The sequence below is a fragment of the Serinus canaria genome, chromosome 1, assembly GCF_022539315.1.
Source record: "Serinus canaria isolate serCan28SL12 chromosome 1, serCan2020, whole genome shotgun sequence".
In the NCBI taxonomy this organism is placed as follows: domain Eukaryota; kingdom Metazoa; phylum Chordata; class Aves; order Passeriformes; family Fringillidae; genus Serinus; species Serinus canaria.
In genome coordinates, this window is record NC_066313.1 from 30,282,447 (window position 1) to 30,310,120 (window position 27,674).

Genomic DNA, 27,674 nt, shown 5'->3' on the forward strand with positions numbered 1-27,674 from the left:
ACAAAAAGTATAAGGGATTTGGAATAGGAAAAACAGCTGAAGTTCAGTGGTTGAGAAGACATTTTTACAGCTTGTTTCTTTGCTCTCCCCTCTTTGTGTGGAGACAACCATAAGATATGTGCTGGTTACACATTCCTCTTTAACCTTCATGCTTAGTCAGACCTACAATAACATGCTCTACAAAATGATACCTGAGCTTTTCTTTTTTCTCCTAATTGAGAAAAAGCTGAATCTCACCACCAAATTACTCAGGGTTAATTTTAACTCAAGTAAATGTATTGCTTTCAGTCCTGTCTCTGGAAGAAACTTGACTGTAATTATCTGGATAACTGTCTCTACACTGAAATCATATGATTTTTGTATAAGTGGTAGAATTGACTCTTGCAGAGTAAACCCTATTTTTGTGAAATTCAGTGTTATGAAAAGGAGCCTTTCAGCATGAAATAATAACTGGTTTGTCAGCCTTCAATAAATCAACAAAGATTAAGAAGAATGGGAACAGTAAAACAAACATTAAAGAAAAAAATCGAACTGATTTTCTCTTACACTGCTGTTCCATTTCAGTGCTGGCCAAGACTTTTGTGGCAGAATACAGGACAGTCAAGGGCTGAAGTGGCTGTATGGGCCTACTGGTGTAGAAGGAGGGCAAAAAGCTGGATGCAGCATATACTATCTGCTCTACTTGCTCGTATGGTCAAGTCCTGGACTAGACAGATCCAAGCTATTGTTCACCTAAGAGCACCTAAGAGCATGGAGGCACTTTTGAATGTTGTGATTTAATAACCAAAGAACACGTTCACAGATTTGGAGTTGAGATCTAGTATCCTGACTGAAGATCCCAGTGCTTTTTAATATCATGAATTCACATCATTTATGCATACATACCCAGGTCACTCAGCCAGGCACCATGGGGCAAGGAGAGGATTCCTGCAAGGCCACATCTTGTGTAGAATTTGGCAGTTACCTTGTGACCAAAAACTCTGTACAGCACTCTCTGTCATTCCTAGTGTCTGAAATTATTTCCTATACATAAATGCTTTCCATCTGTGGCTTAAAACTCTCACTCAGGAAATGGAAAACCTGACTTCATAAATCATCTTTTGCCTGAATGAATGTGAATTTGCACACCAGGACAAGACTGCAGTCATGTGGGAACAGAGAATCCTGCATACCAGGCTCTCCACAACCCAGATGGATTAGAGCTGCTGTGCAGCTAGAAATGTAAAATTAACAGGTCACAAAGGAATGGAGCCCAAAAGGCAGCTTGATTACATGTTGTTTAAGTGAAGACTCTAAGCCTGCAGCTGGGAGGTCCCATGGCTCTCTTCCTGCCTGTTGATTTATTTGACACAAGACAATAGTTAAGAAAAATAAAAAAAGCATCAGGAGGGACATTTAGGGCAATGCTCACTATTGTAAATTCCCCATTTGCTTCCCCTCCTAACTGCTCAATGATCTGCCTTCAATGAGAAAAAGGGGTTTTCAAGCCTCCTTCATAGTTTGGGGTTGAAGACACTTTGTTGGGCTGGGATATGATTGCTTCATATAAGAACTGGACAATCTGCACCCACCCATCTCAGGGTTAAGAGAGTAAGGATTTTGCTGATAAAACAGAGAGATATCTGTGTTGTGTTTGTGGGACATTTTTAGGACCTCAAACATCCTAAAATATGATGAGGTGCTTTCACAGCCAACTCAGTATTCACACATGCTGTGGGATTCATCTAGCAATTCCTGGGATCCTACCTGGATGCCTGACTATTGCTTTACATTTAAACTATGCAAGTACCAAAAGTGGTTCTTTTGGAGATAATTCACATCTTCTCCTTCCCTAAATCAGAATCACCATGTGCAAAGGAGGAATACAAATGACAGAGAGCTTCCTACCTTTTAAAAATTTGCCAGCAAGGCCAGAAATACCTTTTGAGAAAACAAAGAATTGTGCTAATCACCTGAAATCCTACCACAAATATATTTACTTGCTTTGATTTGACACTAACTAGTTATTCTTTGACCCCTTCTGATTGAAGAAGAGCTGTATCCATGATTTCCACAATAGAAGCAGATGGTCTACCAAATAGTATTAGCATCTTCTTAGTAGAACACTTTATATTTTAATTTAGTTCCCAATTGTTCTTAATAAGGAAGAAGAAAGGCTTCCAGCTGAAGCACCACATTTCTTTGAAACCTTCAAGGAAGTGACTAGAAAGGCATGTTTTAAAATGAAGCAGTTAAACTCAATGTTTGTTCAATGCAAAGAGTCAGCACTTCTTATTCAATGTCTTCCTAATTGCCCCTGAGGATCAAAGTCTTTTGAATGATTGCCTGTCCATTCAAATCATTAATAGATGATCATTGGCCCCTCCAGTGCTACAGTAGCTTGTAATTTCTTGCAGGAAAGGGAAAATGCAGTTTTAAATGGTTATATTTAAATATTTTAATGCTTTTTTAAAGGAGGATATTTCTAAAGCATTAAGCTATAGAAAAAAAAGACAGAAAAGTGGCGTGGTTTATCTGAGGAGCTGACTGCTTAAATACCTTTGGTAATTTCCTTTACCATTTACACTAATTTCAAATTGAATAGGAAGTGGAAAGATGGACCTCAGCAGCATTTGGCTGCTATTAGACAGCCTACTGCAACAAGGAAACTTATTTCAGCCCTCAATGTTCTGGTAGAATTCGTGTTACACATGCTCAGGCCTTTCTCAGTAAAATAATATTTTGCCTTCTAGATATCCTTTCTGGCAGAGACCATATTAAAATAAATATTATGGAGATATTTCTTCAAGATCAAAGTCAATTATAAGATGGTCCCACTACACCTCTAAATGGAGTTTTAATTTGTGTATATAATATTAGAAATAATGGTATTCCCATTGGGGTACTCACTTCAATTAGAGAAATGAGGACAGGCAGCTCTACCAGAGGGCCTCTTATCCTGCTTTGCATTTGCTAAAATTCTGGGCTAGCCGGTGGTGGACAACATAATTTTACAAATGACCTTTCATTCCACATATAAAAACTGTGAGTCACTAATTAAAAATTGTGTAATTTACACAGGTAAATCCACAAGCTCTCATGTGCTTCCTTCCTTGTTATCTCAACTAGAGAATGTTCAGAAAACCTACCTTCCAAAAATAATACAGTAATTTGCCCAAAGTCTAAAAAGCATAGTTTGCTGTGCAGAAATCACAAAATATATATCTCTTTTTCTAATAACCCAGCACAACAGAGGTGGGATCAGAGTTTAAATAAAATATCCCAGTTTAAGTATGAAGATCTAAATATTGCTGTAGAATTTGATGTGTGAGCTGATCTCTCAGATGGCTGCTTGCTCATCTGTCCTTCTGAACATGAACATGATTTTATTATAGTAAGACAAGTAAATGTCTTTGAGACCATGCTTGTGTTTTAATCCTAAAATCAGCTGAAAACTGCATTAGTGTTATTAGTCACTGTGCACATTCTAAAAGCACCAGAGCCCCAGTTGGGCTGTGCTAGATGATATAAGAAAAATTAACAAAATGACAATCTCAGAATCCCTTGATGTCCAAAGCACAGGTTTAACTTGAGCTTTACTTAGCCTAAGTAAATCTAGTGACTTCAAGAGGATGATGGAGGTATTTAAAGTTCAGAACAAATTTACACATTTTGTAGATCTGGGCCAGAGTGCTCATCAGCTTTGTCAAAACTAAGCTCTAAGCAGAATCCCTGCAGCCTTGAGCCTGCTGGAAGTGATACAAAGAAATTTTAACTGTCCCAGTGTTCAGGAGTATTTTGTTGTTTTAGCTACTTGGGTGACAAAAGCACAGGTATGTTTAAAGCAGGCTAGAAATGTTTTAATTTCTTTTCTCATTTTTCTTTACATATACTAGGAAAACAAACACACTTTGGAGAGGGAAAATAATCCCTTTTTTTGTTGCGGTAAAAAAGCTTGGCAAATGGATACAAATGCACAGTCTGAGAAAGCTGATAAAGTGGGTGACACAGCACAATTAACAGCACAATAATTTTTGTTTCTGTCCAGAGACCATGAGCAAAATCCAGCACAATACTTTCAGGTGCTATAAATCAAAATGAATGGCTCAGATCAGTGTAGAAAGCTCTCTCAATAACAAAATTTAACACAACCTGATGATTTGTTCCCTCGGACTTAGAACTAAATGCAGCACACAGAATAAGGCAAGTGCTAGCAAGTGCAGCCCACAGTGTTCTAGAAAGACCCACAGCCATCTTTATATTTAATTTTACCTAAAAAAGCAGCTGCTAAAAAAACCTGAAGTTTGCCAAGTCAAGCAATCAAAAATGAGCAAAGAACAGAATTAAGATTGCTTTTGTGATTTTACATCAGCCCCTGTATGCATATGTACTCTGTAATAGCCTTTAATTCCCTCATCACAGGCTATTTTTTTCCACTGGCCCAATGCTGAGCAGAACAATTGCACAGAAATTACCACTCAACCCTGGCAACTCCAGCATTGTAGCACGTTCAATTGCTTTCTAGGGATGCCATATGTGCCGTCTGCTTGGTAGCAGTAGGAGGGGGTTGAAAAGAGAAGGAACACTCAGCACGGACAATTTTGCTACTGCACTCTAACTAGGTCCCTACTGAGCATGTGTGAACTCAGATTTTCTAGTTTTGTGGTAGCCAGCTTGGGGTGGATCAGAGGTGCGATAAAGTACACACCATTGCTTATTCTACCTAATAAAAAAAAGAGGTGTCACAATTCTCCATTACTTCAGTACTTCTGCAATATAAATAGAAAACAACAGTAGATCCAATAGCAGAACTTTGCCTAAATGAGTGCCACATCACCTGGTGGATCCAGATGCCTACTCTCACATCTATTTAGGCTATAGAATCACAGAATCATTAAAGCTGGAAAAAACCTCTAAGATCATCAAGTCCAACCACTAACCCAGCACTGACCCGTTCACCATTAAACAACGTCTCCATCTTCCACATCCACGCGCCTTTTGAACACTTCCAAGCACAGTGATTTCACCATAGGCAGCCTCTTCCACTGCTTGACAACCCTTTCAATGAAGAAACCTTACTTAATACCCAATCTAAACCTCCCCTGGTGTAACTTACAGACATTTGCCCTGGCTGCCTGGGAGAAGAGGCCAACCCTCACATGGCTACAATCTCCTTTCAGGGAGTTGTAGAGAGATATAAGGTCCACCCGAGCCTCATTTTCTTCAGGCTAAACACCCTGCTCCCTCAGCTGCTTCTCATCAAACTTGTGCTCCAGCCTTTCCCCACCTCTGTTGCCCATCTCTGGACATGTTCCATCCAGCACCTCAATGTCTTTCTTGTAGTCAGATGCCCAAACGTTCCCTTGTGATAACTTATGCCATGATAATTCTGGTTTATCATTAAAGACAAATGTAACAAAGCTCTGACACACACCACACTGCTTTGCCCCTGCATCCCCAAAGACTAAGCTGATAGTAGTGAATTAAACAGTTCTAAGCAGGGTAACTTGACAGTCTGCTACATTTACTTGTTAGAAAGAACTCTACCCATGGTATTGGTTCTGGTCAGCCAACACTTCCAAATTCCTGTGCACTGTTCAGCTAGCAAAGACCAGAGAGCACTCTTAATAGATGGTTTGGTCTGAATACCCATAAGAGTTTAACAGTAGAGAAATGTATCCCTTCTGGACCAGCCAGGCACCTAGAATAGTCCCATGTACATGTTCTACATCCTGGAGTAGCCCATAATACAGGCTGACTGGGGAAGATATACTAAAATCAATAAATTGTTACCATCAAGATTAATGCTGTTTGGAACATCATTATGCTTAGATTGAAGGATTTTTTTTTTTTACCAAAAGCCTCACGAAACTCTTTTGATGTTTGATTTCATTATAATTTCTGCCATAATTGAAAGGGATTCTCTCCATTGATACTCCAATTAGATTTTCTTTTGAAATACTTAGGGTAAGGATAGCCATAATTTCTGCCAACTGCCTGATTCTGCTTTGCTTTTTAAAGAGTCTCTTTGTGTAATGAAGTGATGCTGCAGTTGAACTGGGCAAGCAAGGTGAGATGCTGCTGCTTCACATGCTGCCATATTTGAAAACAGCCAGCATATCCTATTCTCATCCTCTGCCCAGGCAAGAGCTTCTGAGTGCAATAGGGACACCCTTGGAAGTTAAGGTATGATAAAATCAAATGGAGAGGAAGGTAGGAAAAGCAGGAGATGATGGGAGAGTTTATAGGCTAGCACTGAAACACGAAGATTCAACAACCTGTATCTATAGAGCACCAGAGCCTACTATCTCAAAGGGAAGTATGGAACTGGTTCTTTTGGAGCTTTTATGTTTAAGCATAAACAGTGGCTTGAAATCTTGACAAAGAGGAAAAGAGTGGACTGGACTTTCTGTTCATTATTTTACAGGTCATCAGGATGTTACCTGAGCAGTACACTTAACAACAATGCCTCACCCTATAAAGATGTCTATCTACTACACAGCTCAACTTTAACTACAGGTAAAAACCTCAGAGAATACATTGCTGCACACATTCAATAGAAATGTATAACCTGTTTGCAAAGCAGGCTTTGAAGCCATCTTTTAATTTATGCTAGAAAACTATAAACACTAAACTATAACCAAAGAGCATTTTTCATTGCCAGTGACATCCCTAATTGAGATTACTCTATGACTAGTTACCCACAAAAACGTTTGGTATTTAAAAACATTGAAAAAAAGCCCATTACAGGAAACAATTCTTTCTGTCTCCACTTAACTGCAATTAAATTCCATTATTTCACACTAATTAGTATGAGATAAGAACATGGACTCAAGCAGAACTCCTTCCACAAGACATATAAAGATCCGTAAAACTGATTTTTTCAGCATCTGTGTGCAAAGGTCAATCTAAGTTGTGAAATAAAGATTATAGCAGCACATCTGTGCCACCGTCATAAAGACAAGGCCAGCACTTCTGGAGTCAGCCTGCTGTTATTTTCTTTTCTGGGGGCTTAGAGCAACTATAAAACCTCACTAAAAGCAACTGATAAAAGCTTATGTGTTGAGAGCCTGTATCTGACCATTTAATAAAACCAGATGGAATTGCATTAATCTCTCCTTGTATTAAAGATTCTCAATTTTACGGATGGATCAGACATCTAAAGGGCCAACTAATGAGTGGTTTCATGGCACACTGATGCAGACACCCAAATCAGATGGAGCCTACTGGATGCATAGCCACAACCCACTTTTGACTGGTTAAATAATCAGTTATATTGGTGGTCTACTTCTGAATGGAAGTCATTCTTCCAGTGATCCCACAATGATGAAAGAGGATCAGACTTTGACAAAAGGACCTCTTCAATCAGTGTCAAAATAAAACAATAAGCGGAAATAAAAAACATAATATATAAAAGCCAGAACAATAGGGGAATAGAGAGCAATCTATATAAATCTAAAGCCAGGGAGAGAGGCAAAAAGAAGCTGAGAACATCAAGAAAAAAATACATGTCTTGAAAAAAACCCACAGAACAACAGAACTTTTTTTTTAAGTGTACTGAAACCTAGCAAAATGAGCAGCAATATTGATGGAGATAGGGAAATTGCTAATAATGTAGTAAAGACTGAAGTGTTTAGTAAGAATTTTTGTTCTAGCTTTTGAAAATAACTACAATAATGCAATCATTTCACAGGAAATAAGTTTTTTCTGGTCCATTAGTAACCAGGAATTATACTGAAGTACATCTATTTAAGGACAAACATTTTTAAATCTGCAGGCTCATTTAACTTGTACCCAGTAAAGAAGAAGGAAGAATCTGACTCACTGATTAATATTGAACCAGCTACCAAGAAATTAGAACAAGATTAATGCTCTACAAATATTTAAGAGGGGAAAAGGACAGGATGCAAGTCCCTTGGTTTGGGTAGTCTGATACTACTACAGACAAAATAACAGAAAAAATTGAATTGAACTGATAAAGAATAAAGAAAGTGAATGTATGGTATCTCAGGCCAACCATATTGCTTTTCTGAAAAACAGATCTTAAAAAACAATTACTCATTCTTTGACAAGATTACAGTTTAGCAAGATATTTGATGTGATAAACAAGCATTTTTGAAGGGTATAAAGACATGTATACATGTATTTAAAAACTAACTGAATGACATTAAATTTATCATTGCTGGCGATAACCATCACATATTACAATTTCTTGTGAAGTTGAACAACTGAAAGTTGTCTGAAATTATTCAACATTTGCATCAATGTTATGTAAGTAAATATAAAATAATGGATCACTAAACATGTAACTGACGCAAATACTTCACGTGAGAAATACAACTATGAGGGCAGAACAGAAAAACAGAAGAGCAGGGCAGTAACTAAATTTGAATGATGCAAACAAAAAGTGTCAGTGGCCAGTCTATGTACTTTGGATAATGGACCACAAACTGTGTACATGAGATGGGACACTGGCAACTGGAAAGGCGAGAGAGCAAATGACTTAAGGAGTAAGGACAAGAAGATGCTGTACAACAATACCCTCATGTGACTTTTCTTGCCCAGAAAGACCTAATGGGATGGATGCTTACATATATAAGTTGTGAAAAAGCCAGCTGAAGGACATTTGGCTGTACCTGTGTAAAACGGGGAGAGTAAGTAGCTGGAGTTTGCTGGGCTTCAATGTGCAAAGAAGTCAGACTGTATGATGTGACAGGTAATGGATTTCAACATATTGAAAATTGAGAAAACAGTTTTAAATGAAAATGGTGGGAATCCTTAGGCTTCTTCCTGCCTTCAATAAACATTGAATTAGTTGAGAAAAGATGTAAACTTGCCCAGTATATTTATCACTGTAGATTCTGAAGAAGTACTAACCACTTTGCAAAGCAGAAATTTTGCTGCCAAGTTCAGAACATATTGTCATCACATGGATACCTACATTTTAGTACTTCCCAGTTTCCACAGACTGGGCTTGTCTGGCAAAATAAGCAGGTCTGCAGTATCTTCTGCTCTACTTTTTTGGTAACATTTTCTTGCAGATTTGTCTCTCCTTTGAGTCCAAAAAGGGAAAGGGAGCTTGTGAAGGGTCTAGAGCGTAAGGCCTATGAAAAGTGGCTGAGGGAGCTGGGGTGTTTATCCTGGAGAAAAGGAGACTCAAATGGGGGCCTTATTGCTCTTTACATCCACCTGAAAGGAGCTTGGAGCCGGTAGGGGTCAGCTCCTTTACCCAGGCAGCAAGTGACAGGACAAGAGGACACAGTCTCAAGCTGTGCCAGAGGAGGTGCAGGCTAGACAACAGAAGAATTTCTTCATGGAAAGGATTGTTAAGCATTGGAATGGACTGCTCAGGGAGGTGGTGGAGTCCCCATACCTGGAGGTGCTCAAGAAACAACTTCACATGGCACTTTTTGCTGTAGTTTAATTGACATTGTCATGTTCCACTGAAGGTCGGACACAATGATCTTAGAGGTCTTTTCCAGCCTAAATGATTCTGTCATTCTTTCAAAAGCGTATCCATCATTTCTCTAATCACAACACTTTTAAGTTCAGGTTACAAATCTTATTTAGATTGAAACAGTGAATGTTCTTTAATGGAGTTTCTATGGCAAGGTTTTTAACACCCATCTGAATGAATTGATCTTCACAAGAATAAATTTAAAGTGGCATCTTGTATCTTTATCACCTTTATTTTCAGGCACAATAGCGGATAAATCACTTGTACTTCCTTTGCTCTAAATGATAAAGCTAAGAGCAGCTGCTATCCAAACATATACTGGAAAATTCAAAGTAAAAAAAAAAAAAAAAATATGCACACAATCACCTAATAATACAAAGAGCTCTTGATGACTTTGCAGATGATAGAAAATAAAAGATCTACATTATAATTCATAGCACCATGTACTTAAAACTGCAGCAAAAGACAACAAAACAGACACAAATGTAAGACTGAATGTAACCCACTGTAGTTTTAATTTACACAGAATCCTAGAATGCTTTGGGTTGGAAAGCACCTTAAAAAAAAGAAAGCCATCTAGTTCCAACCACCCTGCCACACCTTCCACTAGACCAGGTTGCACAAAGCCCCATCCAACTTGGCCTTGACCTCTTTCAGGGATGAGGCAGCCGCATCTCTGGCAACATGTGCCAGTGCCTCACCACTCTCACAGTAAAAAACTGCCTTCTAGTGTCTATCTGAACCTACTCTTTCAGTTTAAGGCCATTGATTTAATTCTGTGTCTTTCTCTTTTCTCTGATAATTAATCTCCATGTGTGCATGCATGCTGAGAGGGAGGTGGGGTAATGCTAGTAAAGAGGTGGGGCTGAAGCATCTGAGTCACTATTTCATTGTGGATATGGCCAAGGAAAGTTTATTTTTCCAGATAACCTGAGACAGCTTTCCTGAGCTCACTGCTACTCACCAGCCTCTTATAAATTTTATCCACAGCAGCTGCCCTCACTGGTTCTCTAACATAGTGAAGTGTGACTGAGGTGTACACAGAGTCCTGTGACCTTCCCATCTCTCTGCTACAGAACAAAAAATGCAAAAAGATTTCTGCAACTCCACGTATTTTGAGTACTCAGATGCTCAAGTTGATGGCATCTCTCCATGGGATTGAGACTATTCTCATGCCTTAGCCTTTCTGAGAAAATTTACAGGGGCAAAATTTGTGGCACAACAACAAAAAAGATCATTCAAAACTGGATTGAAGGGTTATGATCTGTCATGACTTATGTTTTATCTTTAATAAGGTCAATTTCCAGGACCAGGAATTTATAAAAATATATGCAGATTTTTCCAGCTTCTGTTGCAAACACTGGGCCCAATGCCACTGCCTCTGACTGCACTTGAACCGGTGCTGGAAGGAAGGAAATGGAGTTGCTGTAGTTTAAGAGGAGCATGTGCCCAAGAAGAGTAAGGCCCACACTTCCTAAATGTCAGTGGTATGAAAGGAAGAGCTAGATGTCATTTTAAGTGTCTTGCTTAGTGAGGGAGGCACTAACCCTCTTGCCCCACCAATGTTTGTCTGCATTTGGTACAATAAGAGCCAGCTTTGACAGAAAAAACCAAAACCCCACATATTCAAGTTATACTAAACAGGAAAAAATGGTACTGCTGGCTCATGATGATGGTCCCCTCTTAAACAGTGTCCTGGAATGTTGTTTCACGAACATTTATAATACACAAATTATATCACTGGTAATACTAAAGCACCTTTTAGACTGGATCTGACACTTTTATTGATTAAGGGTAAAATTAGGTAAATGAGTTTGCAGTTGCTGAGTGAACAGACCACAGTGATTTCTGAAGATGTGAAGGAACCAAGAAAGGACCACAAAATTTTGTTTGAGGTAACAGATTGACTTCATAACATTAAGGCCTTGCTAGAATAGATTGTTTAGCTCCCATTTCTGCCTTTTATCACAGACAAGATGGAAATAGAAAACATTCAAAGATTTTGATTTACAATCCTTGTAAATCAAAAGAACAAATGTCAACAGTAGCAAAATAGAATTTAATCTGGGATCAGAAAATAAAAATTAAAGCAGAAAGTGTAAGTAGCCTGTTGGCAGGTTAATAAAATGCTTTATATTTATTTATAACCTTAATATCAAGGTATAAATGTAAGATTAATAGATATGGATCAAGTTTAATAATTAAGCATTAGCCACTTTTCCTATTGCTCTCTTACTATGTAAACACCATGGTAATTGGTACACTATACATCCATTGCTAGATTAGATTTCTAAGAGCTTTGGAGAGCTACTTTAAATTGGGTTTGCTCCATAGCATCAAAGAATCATGGACAAACTGAGTTAAAGTTAGCTTTTGGGGTGATTTTTAGACAGTAAAAGAAAGAAGCTTTATAAAACACATCATAGTCCTAGCACACTTTTACTGTCAAAGCATTTTGCCTGCAGCAAGCAACACTGTTCTTCAAGTGAAGCTGCATCTGTACAGACTTCAAATGAACACAGAGCTGAAAAGTAGAGAGCTCTGAATCCAATAAAAAGGAATGACTGTTTTGGCTTCATAATATATTTTCCAGCCCTAGCTTTAATCTAAATCAAATGCCCATCTTTCTTGCTGTTCATGCAATGCAACCGCAGCACATGCTTAAGTGTAGGAAAATTGCAAGTGCCTAACACCATCAAATTGTATTTCCATCTAGTCTGGAATCTACATCAGCCAGAGGATAATAACTTCTGTTTAAACAGGCAGAAACTATTCTCCATCACTAATTAATTCAGAAACTGTTCCAAAGACCTAGCCAAACAGCTGCTGGGCATGGAGATCTGGACAATCAAACAGGTATTTTCTGTTTCTAAACTTCCTCCCAGGCAGTACAGCAATGTCAGAGACTCTTTACAATGCTCTGCTAGCACGTCTGGCATCTGTAAGGTACAGGAACTGCTGGCAACGTATTAGCATAGCACCTTGTGGGATTCTCTCTGCCATTAGAATCTTGCTAGAAATTAGCCCTCCAAGGCAGAATTCGACGATGCTATACAGACCCCACCAAATCCCAGCAAAAGCCAGGAAAATTTTTCTTGTCTAGGTGTCCATAGAATGGACATTCCTAAAATAGGGAATTCAATTTTAAAGTCATGTCTCTTCAGGAACTCCTGGAATAGAAAATTTGCAGGGCAGTTCTGAGCTGCTAAAGGAGAGGCCTTTGATTTCAATGGTTCCATCACTTTAATGTTGCAGCCCTGATGTGCCCTTGCTTTTCTCCTTGATGTTCTCACTGCATGAGACAAGCTTCTGTGGAGCTCATGGGATTTGCATAAGCTGTGTGTGCGCAAACCACTGATGGGCACTGTCACCACTGCCTTAGTATGGTGTCTGACTCTTTGAAAAGGGGCAACAAGTCAATCAAAAGCTAGCTAATTCAAATGAAAACCAGCTTCTGGATTTTAATACACTCTGTTATATTTTTTTGGTCATTATCTCTCCAGACCAGTGACTCAGCCCTGTAAAACCTTCACCTTGATGATAGTGTTGACACATGACAGCAGCCATTCAGCTGCCATGGACACCTATTTATGTCTCCTCTCCTAATTTTGAAATAGCCCAGCAAGATAAAGGAACCTCAGACTGCTAAATGTCATAAAGACTTTCATGAAATAACAGAAACTCTGCCTTTACCCTCAAACAAATGATTTAGTAACTTCTTCAAGTGAATTTCAAAAAGGAACTGGCTTCAGCAAAAAACTTCAGAAATGACCAATGCCTTTTTTCCATGAAGCTCTGCCGCCTCAGATGGGCACCCACCTCAGTTGTGCCTAGGTGTCTGTCACTCAGGAAGTACTGCCTGTAGCAGAGTCTCTTCACTATGTCTTTAGCTCCACACTTCTATGGACAGGTAAGGCCTGCAGTGGGCAGTTTTTAATATTTAAACACAAAACTGTGGCATGCCTGATGCTGTGAGGAACACCCCGAAGGCCTATATACCGCTCTGAGGTATTTCCATTATCTAGCCAGTGTACAAAATACCAGATTAAATGCCAATCTGCTGCAATGGGACTCAACCTAAAGTCCATTCACTTAAATGGGAATCTTTTCAATAAACTCAGTTTGCTCTGGAGGATGAAAATGGTCATTAAAATATAACTTCCATTTTAACTAACAAGAGCAGATAGAAAGCAGTCAAACTCCCAATAGTCACAGCCCGTTATACAGGTTAGACCTTTTACTCATGACTAAGTTGTACCTTACCACTCACACTGTCCCCATGGCATTGAAAAGAGCAAGGTACTGCTTCCATGAGAAAAGGTATCTGTAAGAAAATGCAACTATGCAAATATGGGGCGGGGGGGTGGGTAGGTGGGGAAGAAAGCCCAAAATTGGAGGAAAAACAGTAATTTGTTTGCAAACAGACCAGGTTACTTGGAATAATAAACAAGTTCCTGTTAAGAATTACATAGTTCATATCAAAATGCAAAATGTCTCAGTTTAACTTAGTGAAAGTACATTTTGACTGTCTCATTTATTTCTCTTCTTTTGGGTTAGGTGATACAATTCTCATCTGCAACTTGACAGGATGTAAAAAATAATTACAAATGAAAAGGTTATTCATAATTTTTAAATGAGTTAATTAGTAAACCCCGCCAGAATCACTCATTACAGTAATTAATAATTGATTATACTTGAAATTAAACACAATTTTTCATCAAAATCTAATTAAATATCTGCCTTTTTTCTTGTTGATCAGAACACTGGGTCTGGTAGAGACAATCTTTGCTAAATATGTTTATGCTGAACTGAACCATTGGATTTGATTTTTAATAATTGGTAGTTCCTTTAGAAATTACTAATTATGACCCTTAATTACAGTGGTTCAACCTGCTCAGCATTTCTGGCTCCTTGCCAGCCATCTGTGGTATCTGGCTAATGCCAGCAAATTCACCTGAATGGAGAGGATAAAAAGGATGGGAGGGCACTCAATGGACCTTCTTTTAAACAACATTAACTGTGGTTTTAAGCAGAAGTGTGATCTTTTGTGAACTCTGAGATGGGGTTCTGAGTTGGAAAGCAGCAAACCAAACTCCTCTCCATCTATCAACCAGCACACACCTCCTCCTCCTCCTCCTCCTCCTCCTCCTCCTCCTAGTCCAGAATGAACTGGCACTAACTACTATGCTGAGCTGAAATGATTCTCCTCTGATACACTGAGATTATGTCCAAAGGAACCATGTTCAGGACATAAAGAGAATACCAGACAAATGAGAAAGGTGACTCCAAATGTACATAGCAAATGATGAAAACTGACTGCATATTTCATCAAACTACTGCTGATTTAATGTTGGTTAATTAATCATTCCTGTTTCTCTTACAGGAGACATAAAAGCGAGCAGAGTATGATGCAAGGCAGAAGTGGAAAAGTATCAGTCATTAAAGAAGTGTATATAAAAGGAACACAGTAAAAGCAATCCTTTGTGGTGGTGCTAATCTTATTAATGTAAAATGAAAGCAAAATCTTTCGATCCAGACTAAGATTTGTAATTCTAACCACGACCTTTTATAGTTCATTAGTGTACAGGAAGTCACAGCAAAATCAAAAAGATTCATTTGAGCCGTGAGAAATGGGCTTTTTACTCATGATCACATCTAAAAGTGTCTGACAACTGGAGTTTGCAGCACAGACAGTTTAACATAGAAGTCTAGGAATGGACTTTTTAAAGACATTTATAACACACATATCAAACAGAACTGAAGAAAAAGTAATGGTAACATTCCAGCTTTACAGGCTTAAAAATACAATTTTCACTTCTAACAGTTCAATTACTTTTGCAACATACAAAAAGAACGCTTTTTTGCAATGAACACTGACACGCCGCATAAAACAAAGAAATTCAGATCATGCATAGGTTAAGAAAAATCCACTGCTTTTCCACCCAAGATGCAAATTTCACCGGCACCATCTACTCTAAAAAATGATGAACCACAATCTCAACCCAGTCCATTTCCATCCTCCTGGTCACCCTGTGAACTCCAAAATTAGTTAAATGTCACTGAAATGGGTGTGCCGCCAAATGATAGAATTAAAGCACATTTTTGTGTACCAGGATCTTGGTTCTGATCCTGTCCCACCAAAGTCAGCACTGAGGGACCTGGATGTGACTGGGACTGGGACATCCTGTTTTGATGGGATACTTAGAGAAAACCCGGTGGCTTTGCCTCACTCCAGGTGCGCTTTCCTCTGAAGAATGTAAACAGTCCACGATATTGAAGGGAGTGCAACTCCCTCATATGACTCATGTTTTACTAAGCCCTTCTGGCTTTATGACAGGTGTTAAGCACCCTACCACAACACTGCAACACAAACAAGTCAACAGATGCCTTATTTACCCATCACTTTGTACCACAGTCTTTACCCTCTGTTTCCCAGACATTAGCAGTACGGGAGGGTTTGTAGAGAAATGAAATAAAAGAAAAAAAAACAAACAGCAACAAGCTTACCTATGAAATAGGCCAGCAGGATCACCAGCGTGACTGAGATGACAATGGCACTCAGAGCAGCACATTTCCAGTTACAGTACTTATAGGGTTTCTTCAGGTTAAAGGCAGGCCTAGAAAAGGTACTTCTGGGAAGGGGCCTAGGGGGAGGCGAGTACACAGTGCTGGACGTCAGGGGATATCCTGGCGACGTTGTACAAAAAAGGGGAGAAGTGCCTCCAGGTTTGAACAGGAAGTGCCTGAGGGAAGAAAGACCAACAGCAAGTGAATCCTCGCACAAATTGATGCTGAGGGAGGTGTGGGGTGGGAGAATGGCGACTGCTGCCAGGACGAGAAAAGCAGCTCCACACAATGCTGGCTACAGACATGGAGGGCATGCACAAAAGAGAAGAATAAAAATCACACAGAGTAAAAGGCAAATCGCACAGAGTAAAAGAAAACAAAACCAAAGAAAAAAATCACAGAGCCAACATTGCCACAGAGAACTCTTCAAGGGCAGGAGTCCCCTCTGTGGAAGAGCTGGCGTTAGAGTGAGATGAAAACCTCAAGCACAGCTACGACAGACTGGCGACACGGGCAGAACTGGGAGCCTGCTCGCACTCCCACAGAAATGCCCTAAGGAGGCTGAAGAGGAGTGGAGGTCAGATTAAAGAAGGGAGGATGTTTATCAATTTATTGATCACTGCATGAGAGCGTTTTTTGTGTGGCATTGGTGAATGGAGATGGGAATAAAGAGCTTAAGCCATTCCATAGCACCCAAATTGTCACAGAGGGGAATATTCACACTGTCCCCCATCCAGCAAATTTAAGCGTCAGACAATGGCGTGGCTAAAAGCATCAAAGTCCTGTGTGTTGCCAGTGGGGAGACGCACCTGCTTCCACAAAGCAGTCCAGTGCACCTTGGATTGAAGGCTACTTTTAAAAGTGTGAATTACTGTCAAAGGCAACAGCATTTCCTGTCCAGTGACACATTGGGAGGCACCATATTTTGCCCATTATGACAAATGCAGCCTGAGAGCCAGCCCATGAGCACCCTGGGTGACACTCATGGAAGTCAGTATGAAAAGAACACACTGAAGCCCATGAGAAATGAAATGTCCCAATGGAACCTCTCTCCATGGGAATACTAAATGAAAAACCTGATTTTGGTGGGACATCATGCTGTAAAAGGCATTCAAATTCTGGGAATGAAACCTGGGAAATGGAGTGGACTAATCTACCACCATGCTTCTGTAAAAGAAAAATGCAGCTTGTGAGGACTGAGAAACAGTCCCAATGCCCTTTGCACATTCTGCCATAGCTTATGGGGCAAGATTTGCAGCCAGATTAAATGCAATCAGCATGGATTTGTGGGAGTCAGTCAGTGGCTAATACCAGATGAAGAGGTGACTCTATTTTCCCCATGAAGTTACTTGTGCAGTCACAGGGGGAAACGTCACATGCTGAAACATCACAGTGCAGAAAAGCCACCAATTCATGCTGGAAAATGTAACATGTAATTATCCAAAATAGGTGTCTGTAATAATACAGCCATAGTTCTGTTGGTACTCGAAGCATGACTGCTGAGCATTAGAGAAAAATTCTTTATTTCTACTAATGCTCTACATAAAAAAAAAAAAAGAAAATATTTACAGAATAAGTCAGATACTATCCCCTTTTGAAAAGTATTTATTTAGATAGAGATGTATCTGTTCTGAGCAAAGAGGCACCTGCAGTGTTCAAGTACACCAATAAGCTCTTGTGTGAATGATGGCTACCAAATTTGGGCTGGCAACACAAGATTCAACAGTTTTGGCACCAACTATCCAGTTAAAAGTCCATTATAATTTAAAAGTTATGTGATCTAAATTTGTGTAAAGATGCCAGAATGGGTGGTTAAAGTCAAACTCCAAGGCTTGGCTGACACACACCACTAGCAGACACTTGTCAGATAATGTATGTGGAAGACACCAGTTTAACAGTGAAGTATCAGGCTGGCAGCACAATAAAGGTTTCAGATTTTTATGAAAATGAAATTAATTTTGGTTAATATGGGAGTTGAAATTGCTGTAGGTACTTCTTAAAAATCAAATGACTTTCAAAACAATAAGGGGATAAAAAGCAAATGGCATGCAGTGGCTCACTAGCATATTAATGAGTTTTCCATTAATATGTACAGGACACAATGCTCCAAGCCCCAGAAATTAATTTTTTAAAGCCATATTGGAAGAGGTCAGCAATGGTGTTGCCCTTTAACATCACTGGTGTGACCAAATGCTTTCATGCAAAGATCATAATGACTGTACAGTAAACAGGAAGACCACATAAGTGTCACATACCCATCATTGTAAGCACCGTCATGTCGGGAGGAGGTGAGAATGTCCATCTCAATGAGGTTGTCCTGCAATGTCTCTAGGAATGTCTGCTTTGCTATGTTTCTACATACATATGGAAACATGAATGAAGCCAGTGAGTCATGCATATATGAAGTGTGATCTTATAAACCACAATGGTTATAGTGCAGTTGTGCATGGAATTAGAATGATGGGCCATATATTTATATGTATAAAATGCTACACATATACATATATAGCTTTTAAAAATGTTCACTTCTTTATATATACACTATATATATGCATATACACACATACAAGCACACACGCCCATGTGCATGTATCAAAAAAGTGGATGTCTTCGCTCATTGCACATTATTTACTGCCAGTGACACACGAAACCTTCCAAACTCCTGGATTCAAAGGACCAGAATTCAATCCAGCCCAGCTGTAATCTGTTTATAATCCTGCACCTGTATTACTTATAATCCTGCATCTGTTTATAATCCTGCACCTGTATTACTTATAATCCTGTATTACTGCAACTCTGAAAAGGGACAGCAGAGTATCTATATCCTATTGTGGCCAGTACCTTGGCAGCACTCTTGCATCTAACTTTCTTATAGATTTCCAGCAAAAATCTGCCACTCCTCTGAATTTGAGAACTTTTTGGTTTCCAATTTTATTAATTTATTTTCCTTTGTGGAATAATAACTCACTATTATAGAGTAAAATGTAAACTTTCAAAATGTAACTTTTGCTCAATATGAGTATTCCAAATGAAAGTCTCTTGGTGATAAGCAGATATAAGCTAGAAACAGGTTAAGCTGTAAACCAAATTCCAACACCAGAATATTGGCTATAATCTGGATAATACAGGCAATAAGCAAGATACTTAGGGCCTGCACATGCAAATGCTTGGGACTGACACTGCACACAGCAGCAATATTTTGCAGTATTTGTCCTCCCGGCATGTTCTTTTATGAGTCACATTTTGACCTACAAAGGCTAAACTCTTTTGTACTTTTTGAGAAGAATAGCAGGAACATAAAGAATTAACTCAGAGGCACAGCTGGGAACAAACTGTCTTTCTCACCTTTGGGCTTGTTTCTCAAGACCTGGCAAAAGAACATTCTTCTCATGTTTTTTAAAACAAAATACAGTCCTGATTTTGCCGATGTGTTTTCAGCATCAAAACAGAATCTAAGCCTGAATTTGAATAAATCCCCTGGCAAAATACTAGTAAAAAAAATAACAGCATTGTGGTATTTTATCACTTATGCAGGATTAAGAGCCTAGAGCGCATAAGTGACATGAACTCAAACAAGAATTCCTGTCAAAGAAACTGGATTCAGGTAACATGTTAAACCAAGAGAAACCAGCCCTGTCACATTATACAAACCTTGATACTGTTTCTTCTAAAATGTTCTCAAACCTAATTTTCATTTCTACTGCCTCCTCTGCTGGCTGCTAATGCCAGCACTGGTTTAGCTCAGCTCCCATCTTTTGGAGGCGTTTGGGCTGCTTTGACAGAACAGATCTACTCCTTGATCTGAATAAAAGTGAAGTAACTCCAATTCATAGCTGTGGAGTAAATTGGATCAACATGCATGAGCTGTGTGCCATAGCACTTGAGACATCAATACATCCCCAAGTGTTTGCGGCTTCCTCACATTTTCTGGGAATGCAGGAAAGACCGGATGTTGAGTTCAATGCAAAAAGAAGCAGCATATGTGCATGCACTGAGCATTTAATGGGTAAGAGGCAAGGCACCTAGCAACACACCAATCAATAAAAGTTCATAGTTAGTTAAAATCCATGTCAAATTGTTTCCATGAATTTCAGTTGTGGATTGTCAATTGAACAGAAGAGAGGAGGGTTACACAATCTCATAATGTATGCATTTGTAACACACAGGTCGCTGGGTCACCTGGGGGACTGATGCGTGACTGTCTTCCTCATGGAAGGCTCACGGAGTCTGCTCCCTTGGAGATTACCTGTAAATCGCTGGCTAGTTACAAGACACTCTCCTTTCTCATTAGCAGTAGTGGTGGGAAAAATCTGACCTTACATGATTACCACATGAAATTTCCTGGGAATGGAAGTCTCCTGAAAACTGTTAATTTTCAACTAAACGTCCATCTAGTTGGCATTTGTTTGCTCCCACAAGGTCTCATGTAAAGGAACAGAAAGAAGGCCACAGAAGGAAGAAGACTGAGGAATAAATATGGGGGGAACTTACCTGTCAGGAGTGACCGCTGAGCAAATATCTTCTCATCACAACCTTGATAATACATGGCTTTTAAAGCAACAAAAAAGGGAGCAGACAGGAAAAGAAAGAGGAGAAAGGAGAAACAGAGAAAAGGGAGTAAAGGGAAACTAATGAAAAAGGAGGGAGAGAAGAGGAGGGGCTCTTCCTCTTGCAACATACAAAATTCTCCTATATGCTTATTCTGTCAGTTGTGTTTTTATGCTGCACATCTCTTCCTGCCCTTGTATTATGATTTAGAAATTTCCAGGCAGTGACAAACCAAACTGAATTCCCAGTTCTGAAAACCGCCTGGAGTCCATGGCAGTCAAAATCAAGCCACTAAAAACTGGGTAAATTCTGTAACTGCAGGCATGTTCCACAGCCTGTGACAATCCTAGTTTAAAAGGTGCAGCTTTTTTCTTCTTGTGCTCTCTCTCTGTTGACTAATATGGGATTAAAAAAAAAACAAACCAAAAAAGACCCAATGGAAATACAATTCCATCTTTGACATGAGATTACCATAATCTCCTAACTTCAAAAACCTTTATTCTTGGATTAATGTCTTTTGGCCAGGATTTATATTTTTACATATTGGACATTTTATTCTCCTAGGTGATGGTCTTTTTATTTGGTTCTAAAAATCTTTGCAGTGGAGAAGATGGGGAAGATCAGTCTCATGGAAGAGGCTGAAGTTTGCTAAAAAGCTCTGAAGCTTGGTCTTTTATGTCTACACAACTCCCACTGAAGGAAATGGAAGACCTCTGCATGCCAGAAGAGCTGACTGTCAGACTGGAAATCAGTCCCGGATATACTGATCATCTATGTAGCTCAGCCTCCTCTCTTTATGACACCATTATAACACATTTTATTTTAATAACGTTGTATAAGTGAAGGAACAGTCAGTAGTATTCATTTGCTGTTGGCACAAAATTACATATTTTCCAACATGCTTGTTGTCAAAAAGGAACACTGGGTGAAATCACACCATTTCAACCAGTGTGTCAAAAGCCTCACCATCAGTCTTGAAATGACCTGTTTTCTACCAAATTAATAATATGGTTAGACTGAGGACCAAGTACAAATGTGACTGATCTCTGTTGCTAGAGTGAAATCATCAAATCATGCAAAAAGAACTCTTCATGCAGGTAGACCTCCAACTGCCAGTCTGATTAGCAGCAATAATGTGACCAATCCAGCCTGCAACAAGAGCAGTCTGCTTCAGATCTGGAAAAATTTTCATCCACAATGATTTCACAGAGAAGAAATGAGGACAGCCTTTAAGGTTTTGCACTACTAAAACAGTATATTATCTCTTTTATAAAGAATTCACCAACTGGCTGGGAAAAGGCACAGAACTTCCTTCAGAATTACAGAGGATTATCACAAAAGAGCTGCAGGAGTAGGGCCTAAGTATTTTTTATGTAATTTTAATAAGAATTATTACATAAAACTCAATGCTTTGGTATTTGTGCTTGAGAATTACTAACACAATATAATTACTAAAACTGTTGCCAAATCACACTTCCATTATTTGCTTATAATTTTGTCTTAATCTTTTGGATCCAGCTTCTTAGTTGAGTCTTTTTAATCAAGCAGTCACAGAGAAATTAATTATCTTTAAATGCCACAAAATGTGATATTGAGGTTGTTTTAGAAGTTTCAGAGGGCCAGCAGATATAGCTCATTCTCAGAAAGACTGACAGATGTGCTCATTTTTTAAAAAACATTCTCTTAGCAGAAGTTTGCAAAACTGGGTACAACTTGTCCCATGATACAGCTACAACTACTGCTGCCTCTTAATGTGATTCCTGCAGGCAGTGATGTGAAAAATTTGGGTTTTGAAACTGTCTCAGTTTTCAGTTATTGTAGGATTTTTGCTGTCTAAAATCTTGTTGGCTTGAGAAGGGTAGACAAAGACAGTTGAGCAAGTGCACCATGTTTTAGGCTTGGAAGACTCCTCTACAGACTGCAAAAGACACCATGTATGGGAGCTAATGACTCCAGCGGCTGCTCAGTAGCAAAGGAAATAGTGAAGCAAAACCTCTGGAGAAAGCAACTGGGACTGCAAGTAGATGCACTCACCATCAGATAGGAGGACTGAGGCTGAGGGAGTGTGAGACCTCTCTTTTCCAGAACCTACACAGAACCTGAACAAAGCTATGAACTGCAACAACTTGGTACACCCTTGTCACACCCTTCAGGTGTTGCATAGGTGGAAAAGAATTTAAGAGCTAAATGGAAACACCATTAAACGGCTGATGCTGCACTATCCAGTGTTTCATGCTTGCAGGAGCAATGTTGAAAAGGGCAGCAGCTGACCTCCCTTCATTAGGTGATACAAGATCAACCTTTCCTGAATTACGTACTATGAAAGCACCGCTTGATGAGGCACAGCTACAAGGCTAAATTTTTTCAATATACTGACTGATTTCAGTTTTTTAAATAGGATATTGATTTATCCTACCACATAGGAAGAAAAGACATTAAAGGAAGATAAAAGAAAGAAAACCAAGAACATTTTAATCTATGATCCTGACTCCAATTATAAATGAGGAAAATAACCTTATAAACAGTTGTTAAATAAAACATTTTTAGATTATGAAAGAAGAGCAATTTCCTCTTCTCCTAGTCCAAATAAAAAGACACAAGGAATAATAAATGCAACGCAAAATGCATAAGTCAAACACCAGTTCACAAACTAGGTGGCTGGCTATGCAGATGTGTGTATTGTTCATAACATCCTGTGCACACACAGTCAGAACATTGTAAGTGCTAAAGACAGTGACCTACCTTGTCTCCAGTGGGATGTTACTGTTGAGTAACCAGTTGTCCTGAGCATGGGCTGGCTCTTGAGTAGTGGCTGGTTGTTCTCCAGAGAGAGAGTGGTCCGTAGGAGCTGGGCTGGGGTTGCTGCGTGGAGTGAAGTTCCCTCTGTTCAGGGAATTGATGGAGGCTGCATGATGCTGATTTGGGGTGTGAGCATGTGATATTGGAGGTGGTGGAGTTCGAAGTCTTGAATGATTTTGAATATTTGGAGGATGATCTAAAACGGAAGTAAAATACTTTTAAGGTTCATGATTTGAGTACTTCCATACTGGGTTCGGTTCATCTATGTGCAGACACTTCTGAAAAGTATAAAGGCTGGGGTGTCAAACATCTTAAATGAAACTCAAAACAGTAACACAGACTTGTTCCATATGTTCTAAGGACACAGCATTGATCCCTGAGCCAGCTAGAAAAATAGTTCAGACTCATGCACAAAAGTTATGAAAGTTTAAAGCACTGCAGAAAGGCTGTCCTGACAGCCAAGTTAACTCTGATGAAGCAACTGCAGGTTGCAAACTGCAATCTATCTGTGGCACTGGTTTGTGATAAAGCATGAAAAATACAAGCAGTCTGGATAGATAACATGTTAGAGCCAGTTTATGATGGATATACAGCTCCTAGAGAAGTTTGTTCCGCCTGTTTTGCCGGAGAACTTTCAATAGTTAAGTCAAGAAGAAGAGTAGGAATACATTTAATCACAGACTGGGTTTGGTGAAAGCCATAAAAGCATGTCAGGGTTATACAGTTTAACAAAATCCAGTAGTTTGTACTGTTAGAAATGTATTCAAACTGAGTAAAAAATGCCTGTGGCAAAATATCTGAGGTGTCAGGAATATGAAACAACAGAAAATGAATAAAGATGTTAAAGATAAGTGGTATGGCTACTTTGAGTAAAGCTCAGTATTTCTTAGCCAAGAGACTGAGGAATGCAGACTGAGAAAGATAAACACCTAGGAAAGATGAAGCAAATGCTGATTGTATCTGTATTTTTACTTTTTTTAGCTAACCATAAAGCATTTTTTCATGCTTTTTTTGGAAATGAAGAAAACGAAACTATTTGATGGAACTGGAGGGAAATTGACAGTATAGCACACTACATATGATAAACAGGACAGATATATCTCTCTGCTTTGAGTGGGTTCATGCTCAAAAGTCATTAATACTGTGCACTGGAACAGACTGCCCAGAAAGGTTGAGGAGTCTCCCTCACTGGAGATATCTGAGAACTGTCTGGATCTAATCATGTGCAATGTGCTCTGGGATGACCCTGCTGGAGCAGGAAGTTTGGACCAGATGACCCGCTGTGGTCCCCTTCCAACCTTACCCATTCTGTGATTCTGTACACAATACTTTAGTGATGCCTTATCTGAAAAGAGTGTCTATCCTATCAATCTAATACTTACCAGACTTCTATATCTTGAGAAATTAACCCCCATTGTACCCACTAATTAGAGACTTCAGAACTGAACAAATTGTATGTATTAATACATTATGACAAATGGTATCAGACACGTAATGATACTTTTGAAATTTGGGTTAGGACTTGGATTTAGGAGAGCAACAGGAGAAGCATTCACAGTGTCTCTGCATTTTCTCAGATAGTTAAACACATCAGATAAAACATGGAGATGTGTGAGTGAGCCATCCTGTCCCTCCTCACCCTGTGTTGACTCACGCTGCCTCATCATGAACTACAGCTGGTTATACCAGAACCTTATGGTATTTGAGGTGGTCTGGCAAAAAAATATGTGTTAATTACAGGGGTGCCATTATTCTGACTGGACATATATTTACCTCTGGCTTTGTCAGGTAATACACACAAACAGGAGTGTATATTCCAAAGGGAGAACTGAGTGGTTTGAGGGTCCCAATCTTAAAATCCAATTTTACCCTAAATACACAGAAAGGTCAGACACATACCTACTGGTCTCGCTATTTTACATCAGTAACACAGAAAACAACAAGTGCAAAAAGAGGTCTATACTGGTCATCTACATTTGGACAAACTGACTTTTCACGGGAATCTAAAGAACTAATAAAAAAAATCTGACTTAGCAAAGCTCAACCGAACTTTAAAAAGCCCTATAATGCCAATAATACTGGCCTCTGACTTGCACATCAGCCAGCAAATGAAAGGGAAGAGCAATGAGCATGGACTGTATAGACAAGAAGTATCAGAACTAAACCAGGTTTGATCTCAGCTCTGCAGCAGCATGTGAATAGAAATGTCCAACCATTCTTGGAGTGGATATTACTGTGGACTCTTGCTTAGTTGAAGTCCTGACCACTGAGACAATACAGTGAAGGAATTCCACTCCTGGTTTACTTAAATTAATGACTCTTTTCCTACTCAACAGACAGGAATCAAGATAGGAAGAGGGTATTAAATACAGCTGAGAGAGATAGAGGGTATCCAACAAATAGAGGGTTTCCAGCTTTTAGGGCTGTCAATCTATCACCATTAATAAGAACTTAGACCAGAGAAAATAACTTGTCTATTCAGGAGAAACATACCACATGTTTCCAAGACCAGCTATTCAAGTTTTCAGCATAGCTCATGTCTGAGATGAATTTTATGCAATCTACAAAGGGGCTAAATGGGGGGATCTTGAAATAAGAAATAGGCCTTCTGCAAAGTTCTCCTGCTATTGGTTGACTTTTCCTTCAGGAGGCACCATTTTCACATTGTGAGTCAGAGACTGTTTTCAAAGATCTGTTATGTAAATTTCAATTTACACCATATTATTACAGACACATTGCAGATGCTATTATGGATAATGCTTTTGAATCAAGTAAAAATGTGTTATTTTCATTCTCTGTTTTCATATCGTCCGTGATTTCTTTGCTAAGTAAAGACAGCACATCTATCTCACTCTGGTCTACGTGATTTTTCACAGGATTTTATAGCTAATATTTTGTTTTTTCTGACATTTAGGTAGCTTTTCCTTCCAGAATGTTTTTTATTTCATTCATATACAAATTCTGAACACTTATGTCATGTCTGAGCACTATGGAATTTAATATACCTTGACTAGTATTAGTAATTATTTCCCTTGCCTTACAATCCTTTTTTTTTATTGTCTTCTTCTCAAATTAAGGAACATCAGAAATAAGGTACAGACAAAAGCATAAGCCAGGAAATTATCCTACTGAAAATTACTGCAGCTGTGCAGGATTTTCTTGATGCAAAAAAATCTGTTTAGGTTCTTACCCTCTGCTGTGACCAAAGCTCCCATGGGATTTGTAACAGATCATGAAAGCCAACCAAAAAGGAAAAAAAATCTTTCTTGATTTCCTGCACTTTCAACTGTCCCCTTTTTTGAGTATGCTTGGAGAAGCTGCAGATGCCCCACTGCCTGAAGTGTTCAAGAACAGGCTGGATGGGTCTTCCAGCAACCCAGTTTAATAACAGGTGTCCCTGCCCAAGACAGAGGGCTGGAACTAAAGGGTCTGTAAGGTCCATCCAACCCAAACCTGTGATTCTATAAATATTAACTAGACCCACAATGTTTGAGTGATGTAAACTGTGTGACTGTTTTTCGCCCCAGGAAGGAGAACTTTATGCTGGCTGCAGTGGCTCTCTTCATCATGTACGAGCACAGATCTTACACAGTGGAACATGCTCAGATCATCTGCTGTCTATTACACAGAACTGAATTTTTACAGAATTGAATTTTGACAGATCCCACCATGTAGGTGGGATACAGGGGAAGTCTGCTACAGCTCTCTACATCTACCAGCAAGCCTTTACTGGGACAACAGCAGCACAGGAATTCAGAAGACTTTATAAAGGAGCAGGACACTGTGGCAAATGCACAAATTGTACAAGATTCCCCAAGATTTTTCTTAACCAAGTATAAGATAGCTAAATGTGACTATATGTAAGTTATCTCTGTTTACTCCAAAAGAGAGAATTTTCAACATTTTCCTTCTTGCAATTTTCCTCTTTGGTTTCTAAAAAGACACAGACTTAATCATTCTTTCTCTACTCATTGTCAGAATGCAAAACTTGACATTACCTACTCAGAGGGATCAGCTGAGCTAACAGAACACCAAGGAATAAAACAAACACCTTGTAAAGCATCTCTCCCCCACCTATACAAATTTCTAATAGTCTCAGAGTCAAGGAATACAGTTTAAGGGTTGATTTGTGCCTTGAAGGGAGAACAGAAGAGACCCATCAATAGCAAAGGAGTCTTCCCAGTCTTAGACACCAGGTGCCAATGAAAGAGCATCCCAGAGATAATGTTCAACATTTCTAGAAGACAGGCTGGCAACTGTGGAAGTCTAAATAGCCAGAACTTAAAGAGATCCCCATAAGCCTCATTTTCTCTATTATGGGTAG

General features: G+C 39.1%; 1 protein-coding gene across 3 annotated transcripts in view; it reads right to left on the reverse strand.

Annotated features, from left to right (window-relative positions):
• TENM4 (teneurin transmembrane protein 4) overlaps window positions 1-27,674 on the reverse strand; it is a 593,501-nt gene that overhangs the window by 183,342 nt on the left and 382,485 nt on the right. For all 3 annotated transcript variants that reach the window (XM_050973321.1, XM_050973325.1, XM_050973318.1), the window contains 3 exons: window positions 23,294-23,546; window positions 18,259-18,357; window positions 15,944-16,179 (listed from right to left, as the gene is read on the reverse strand). In XM_050973321.1, the coding sequence (XP_050829278.1) occupies window positions 15,944-16,179; window positions 18,259-18,357; window positions 23,294-23,546 (588 nt within the window). The remainder of the gene's footprint in view (window positions 1-15,943; window positions 16,180-18,258; window positions 18,358-23,293; window positions 23,547-27,674) is intronic.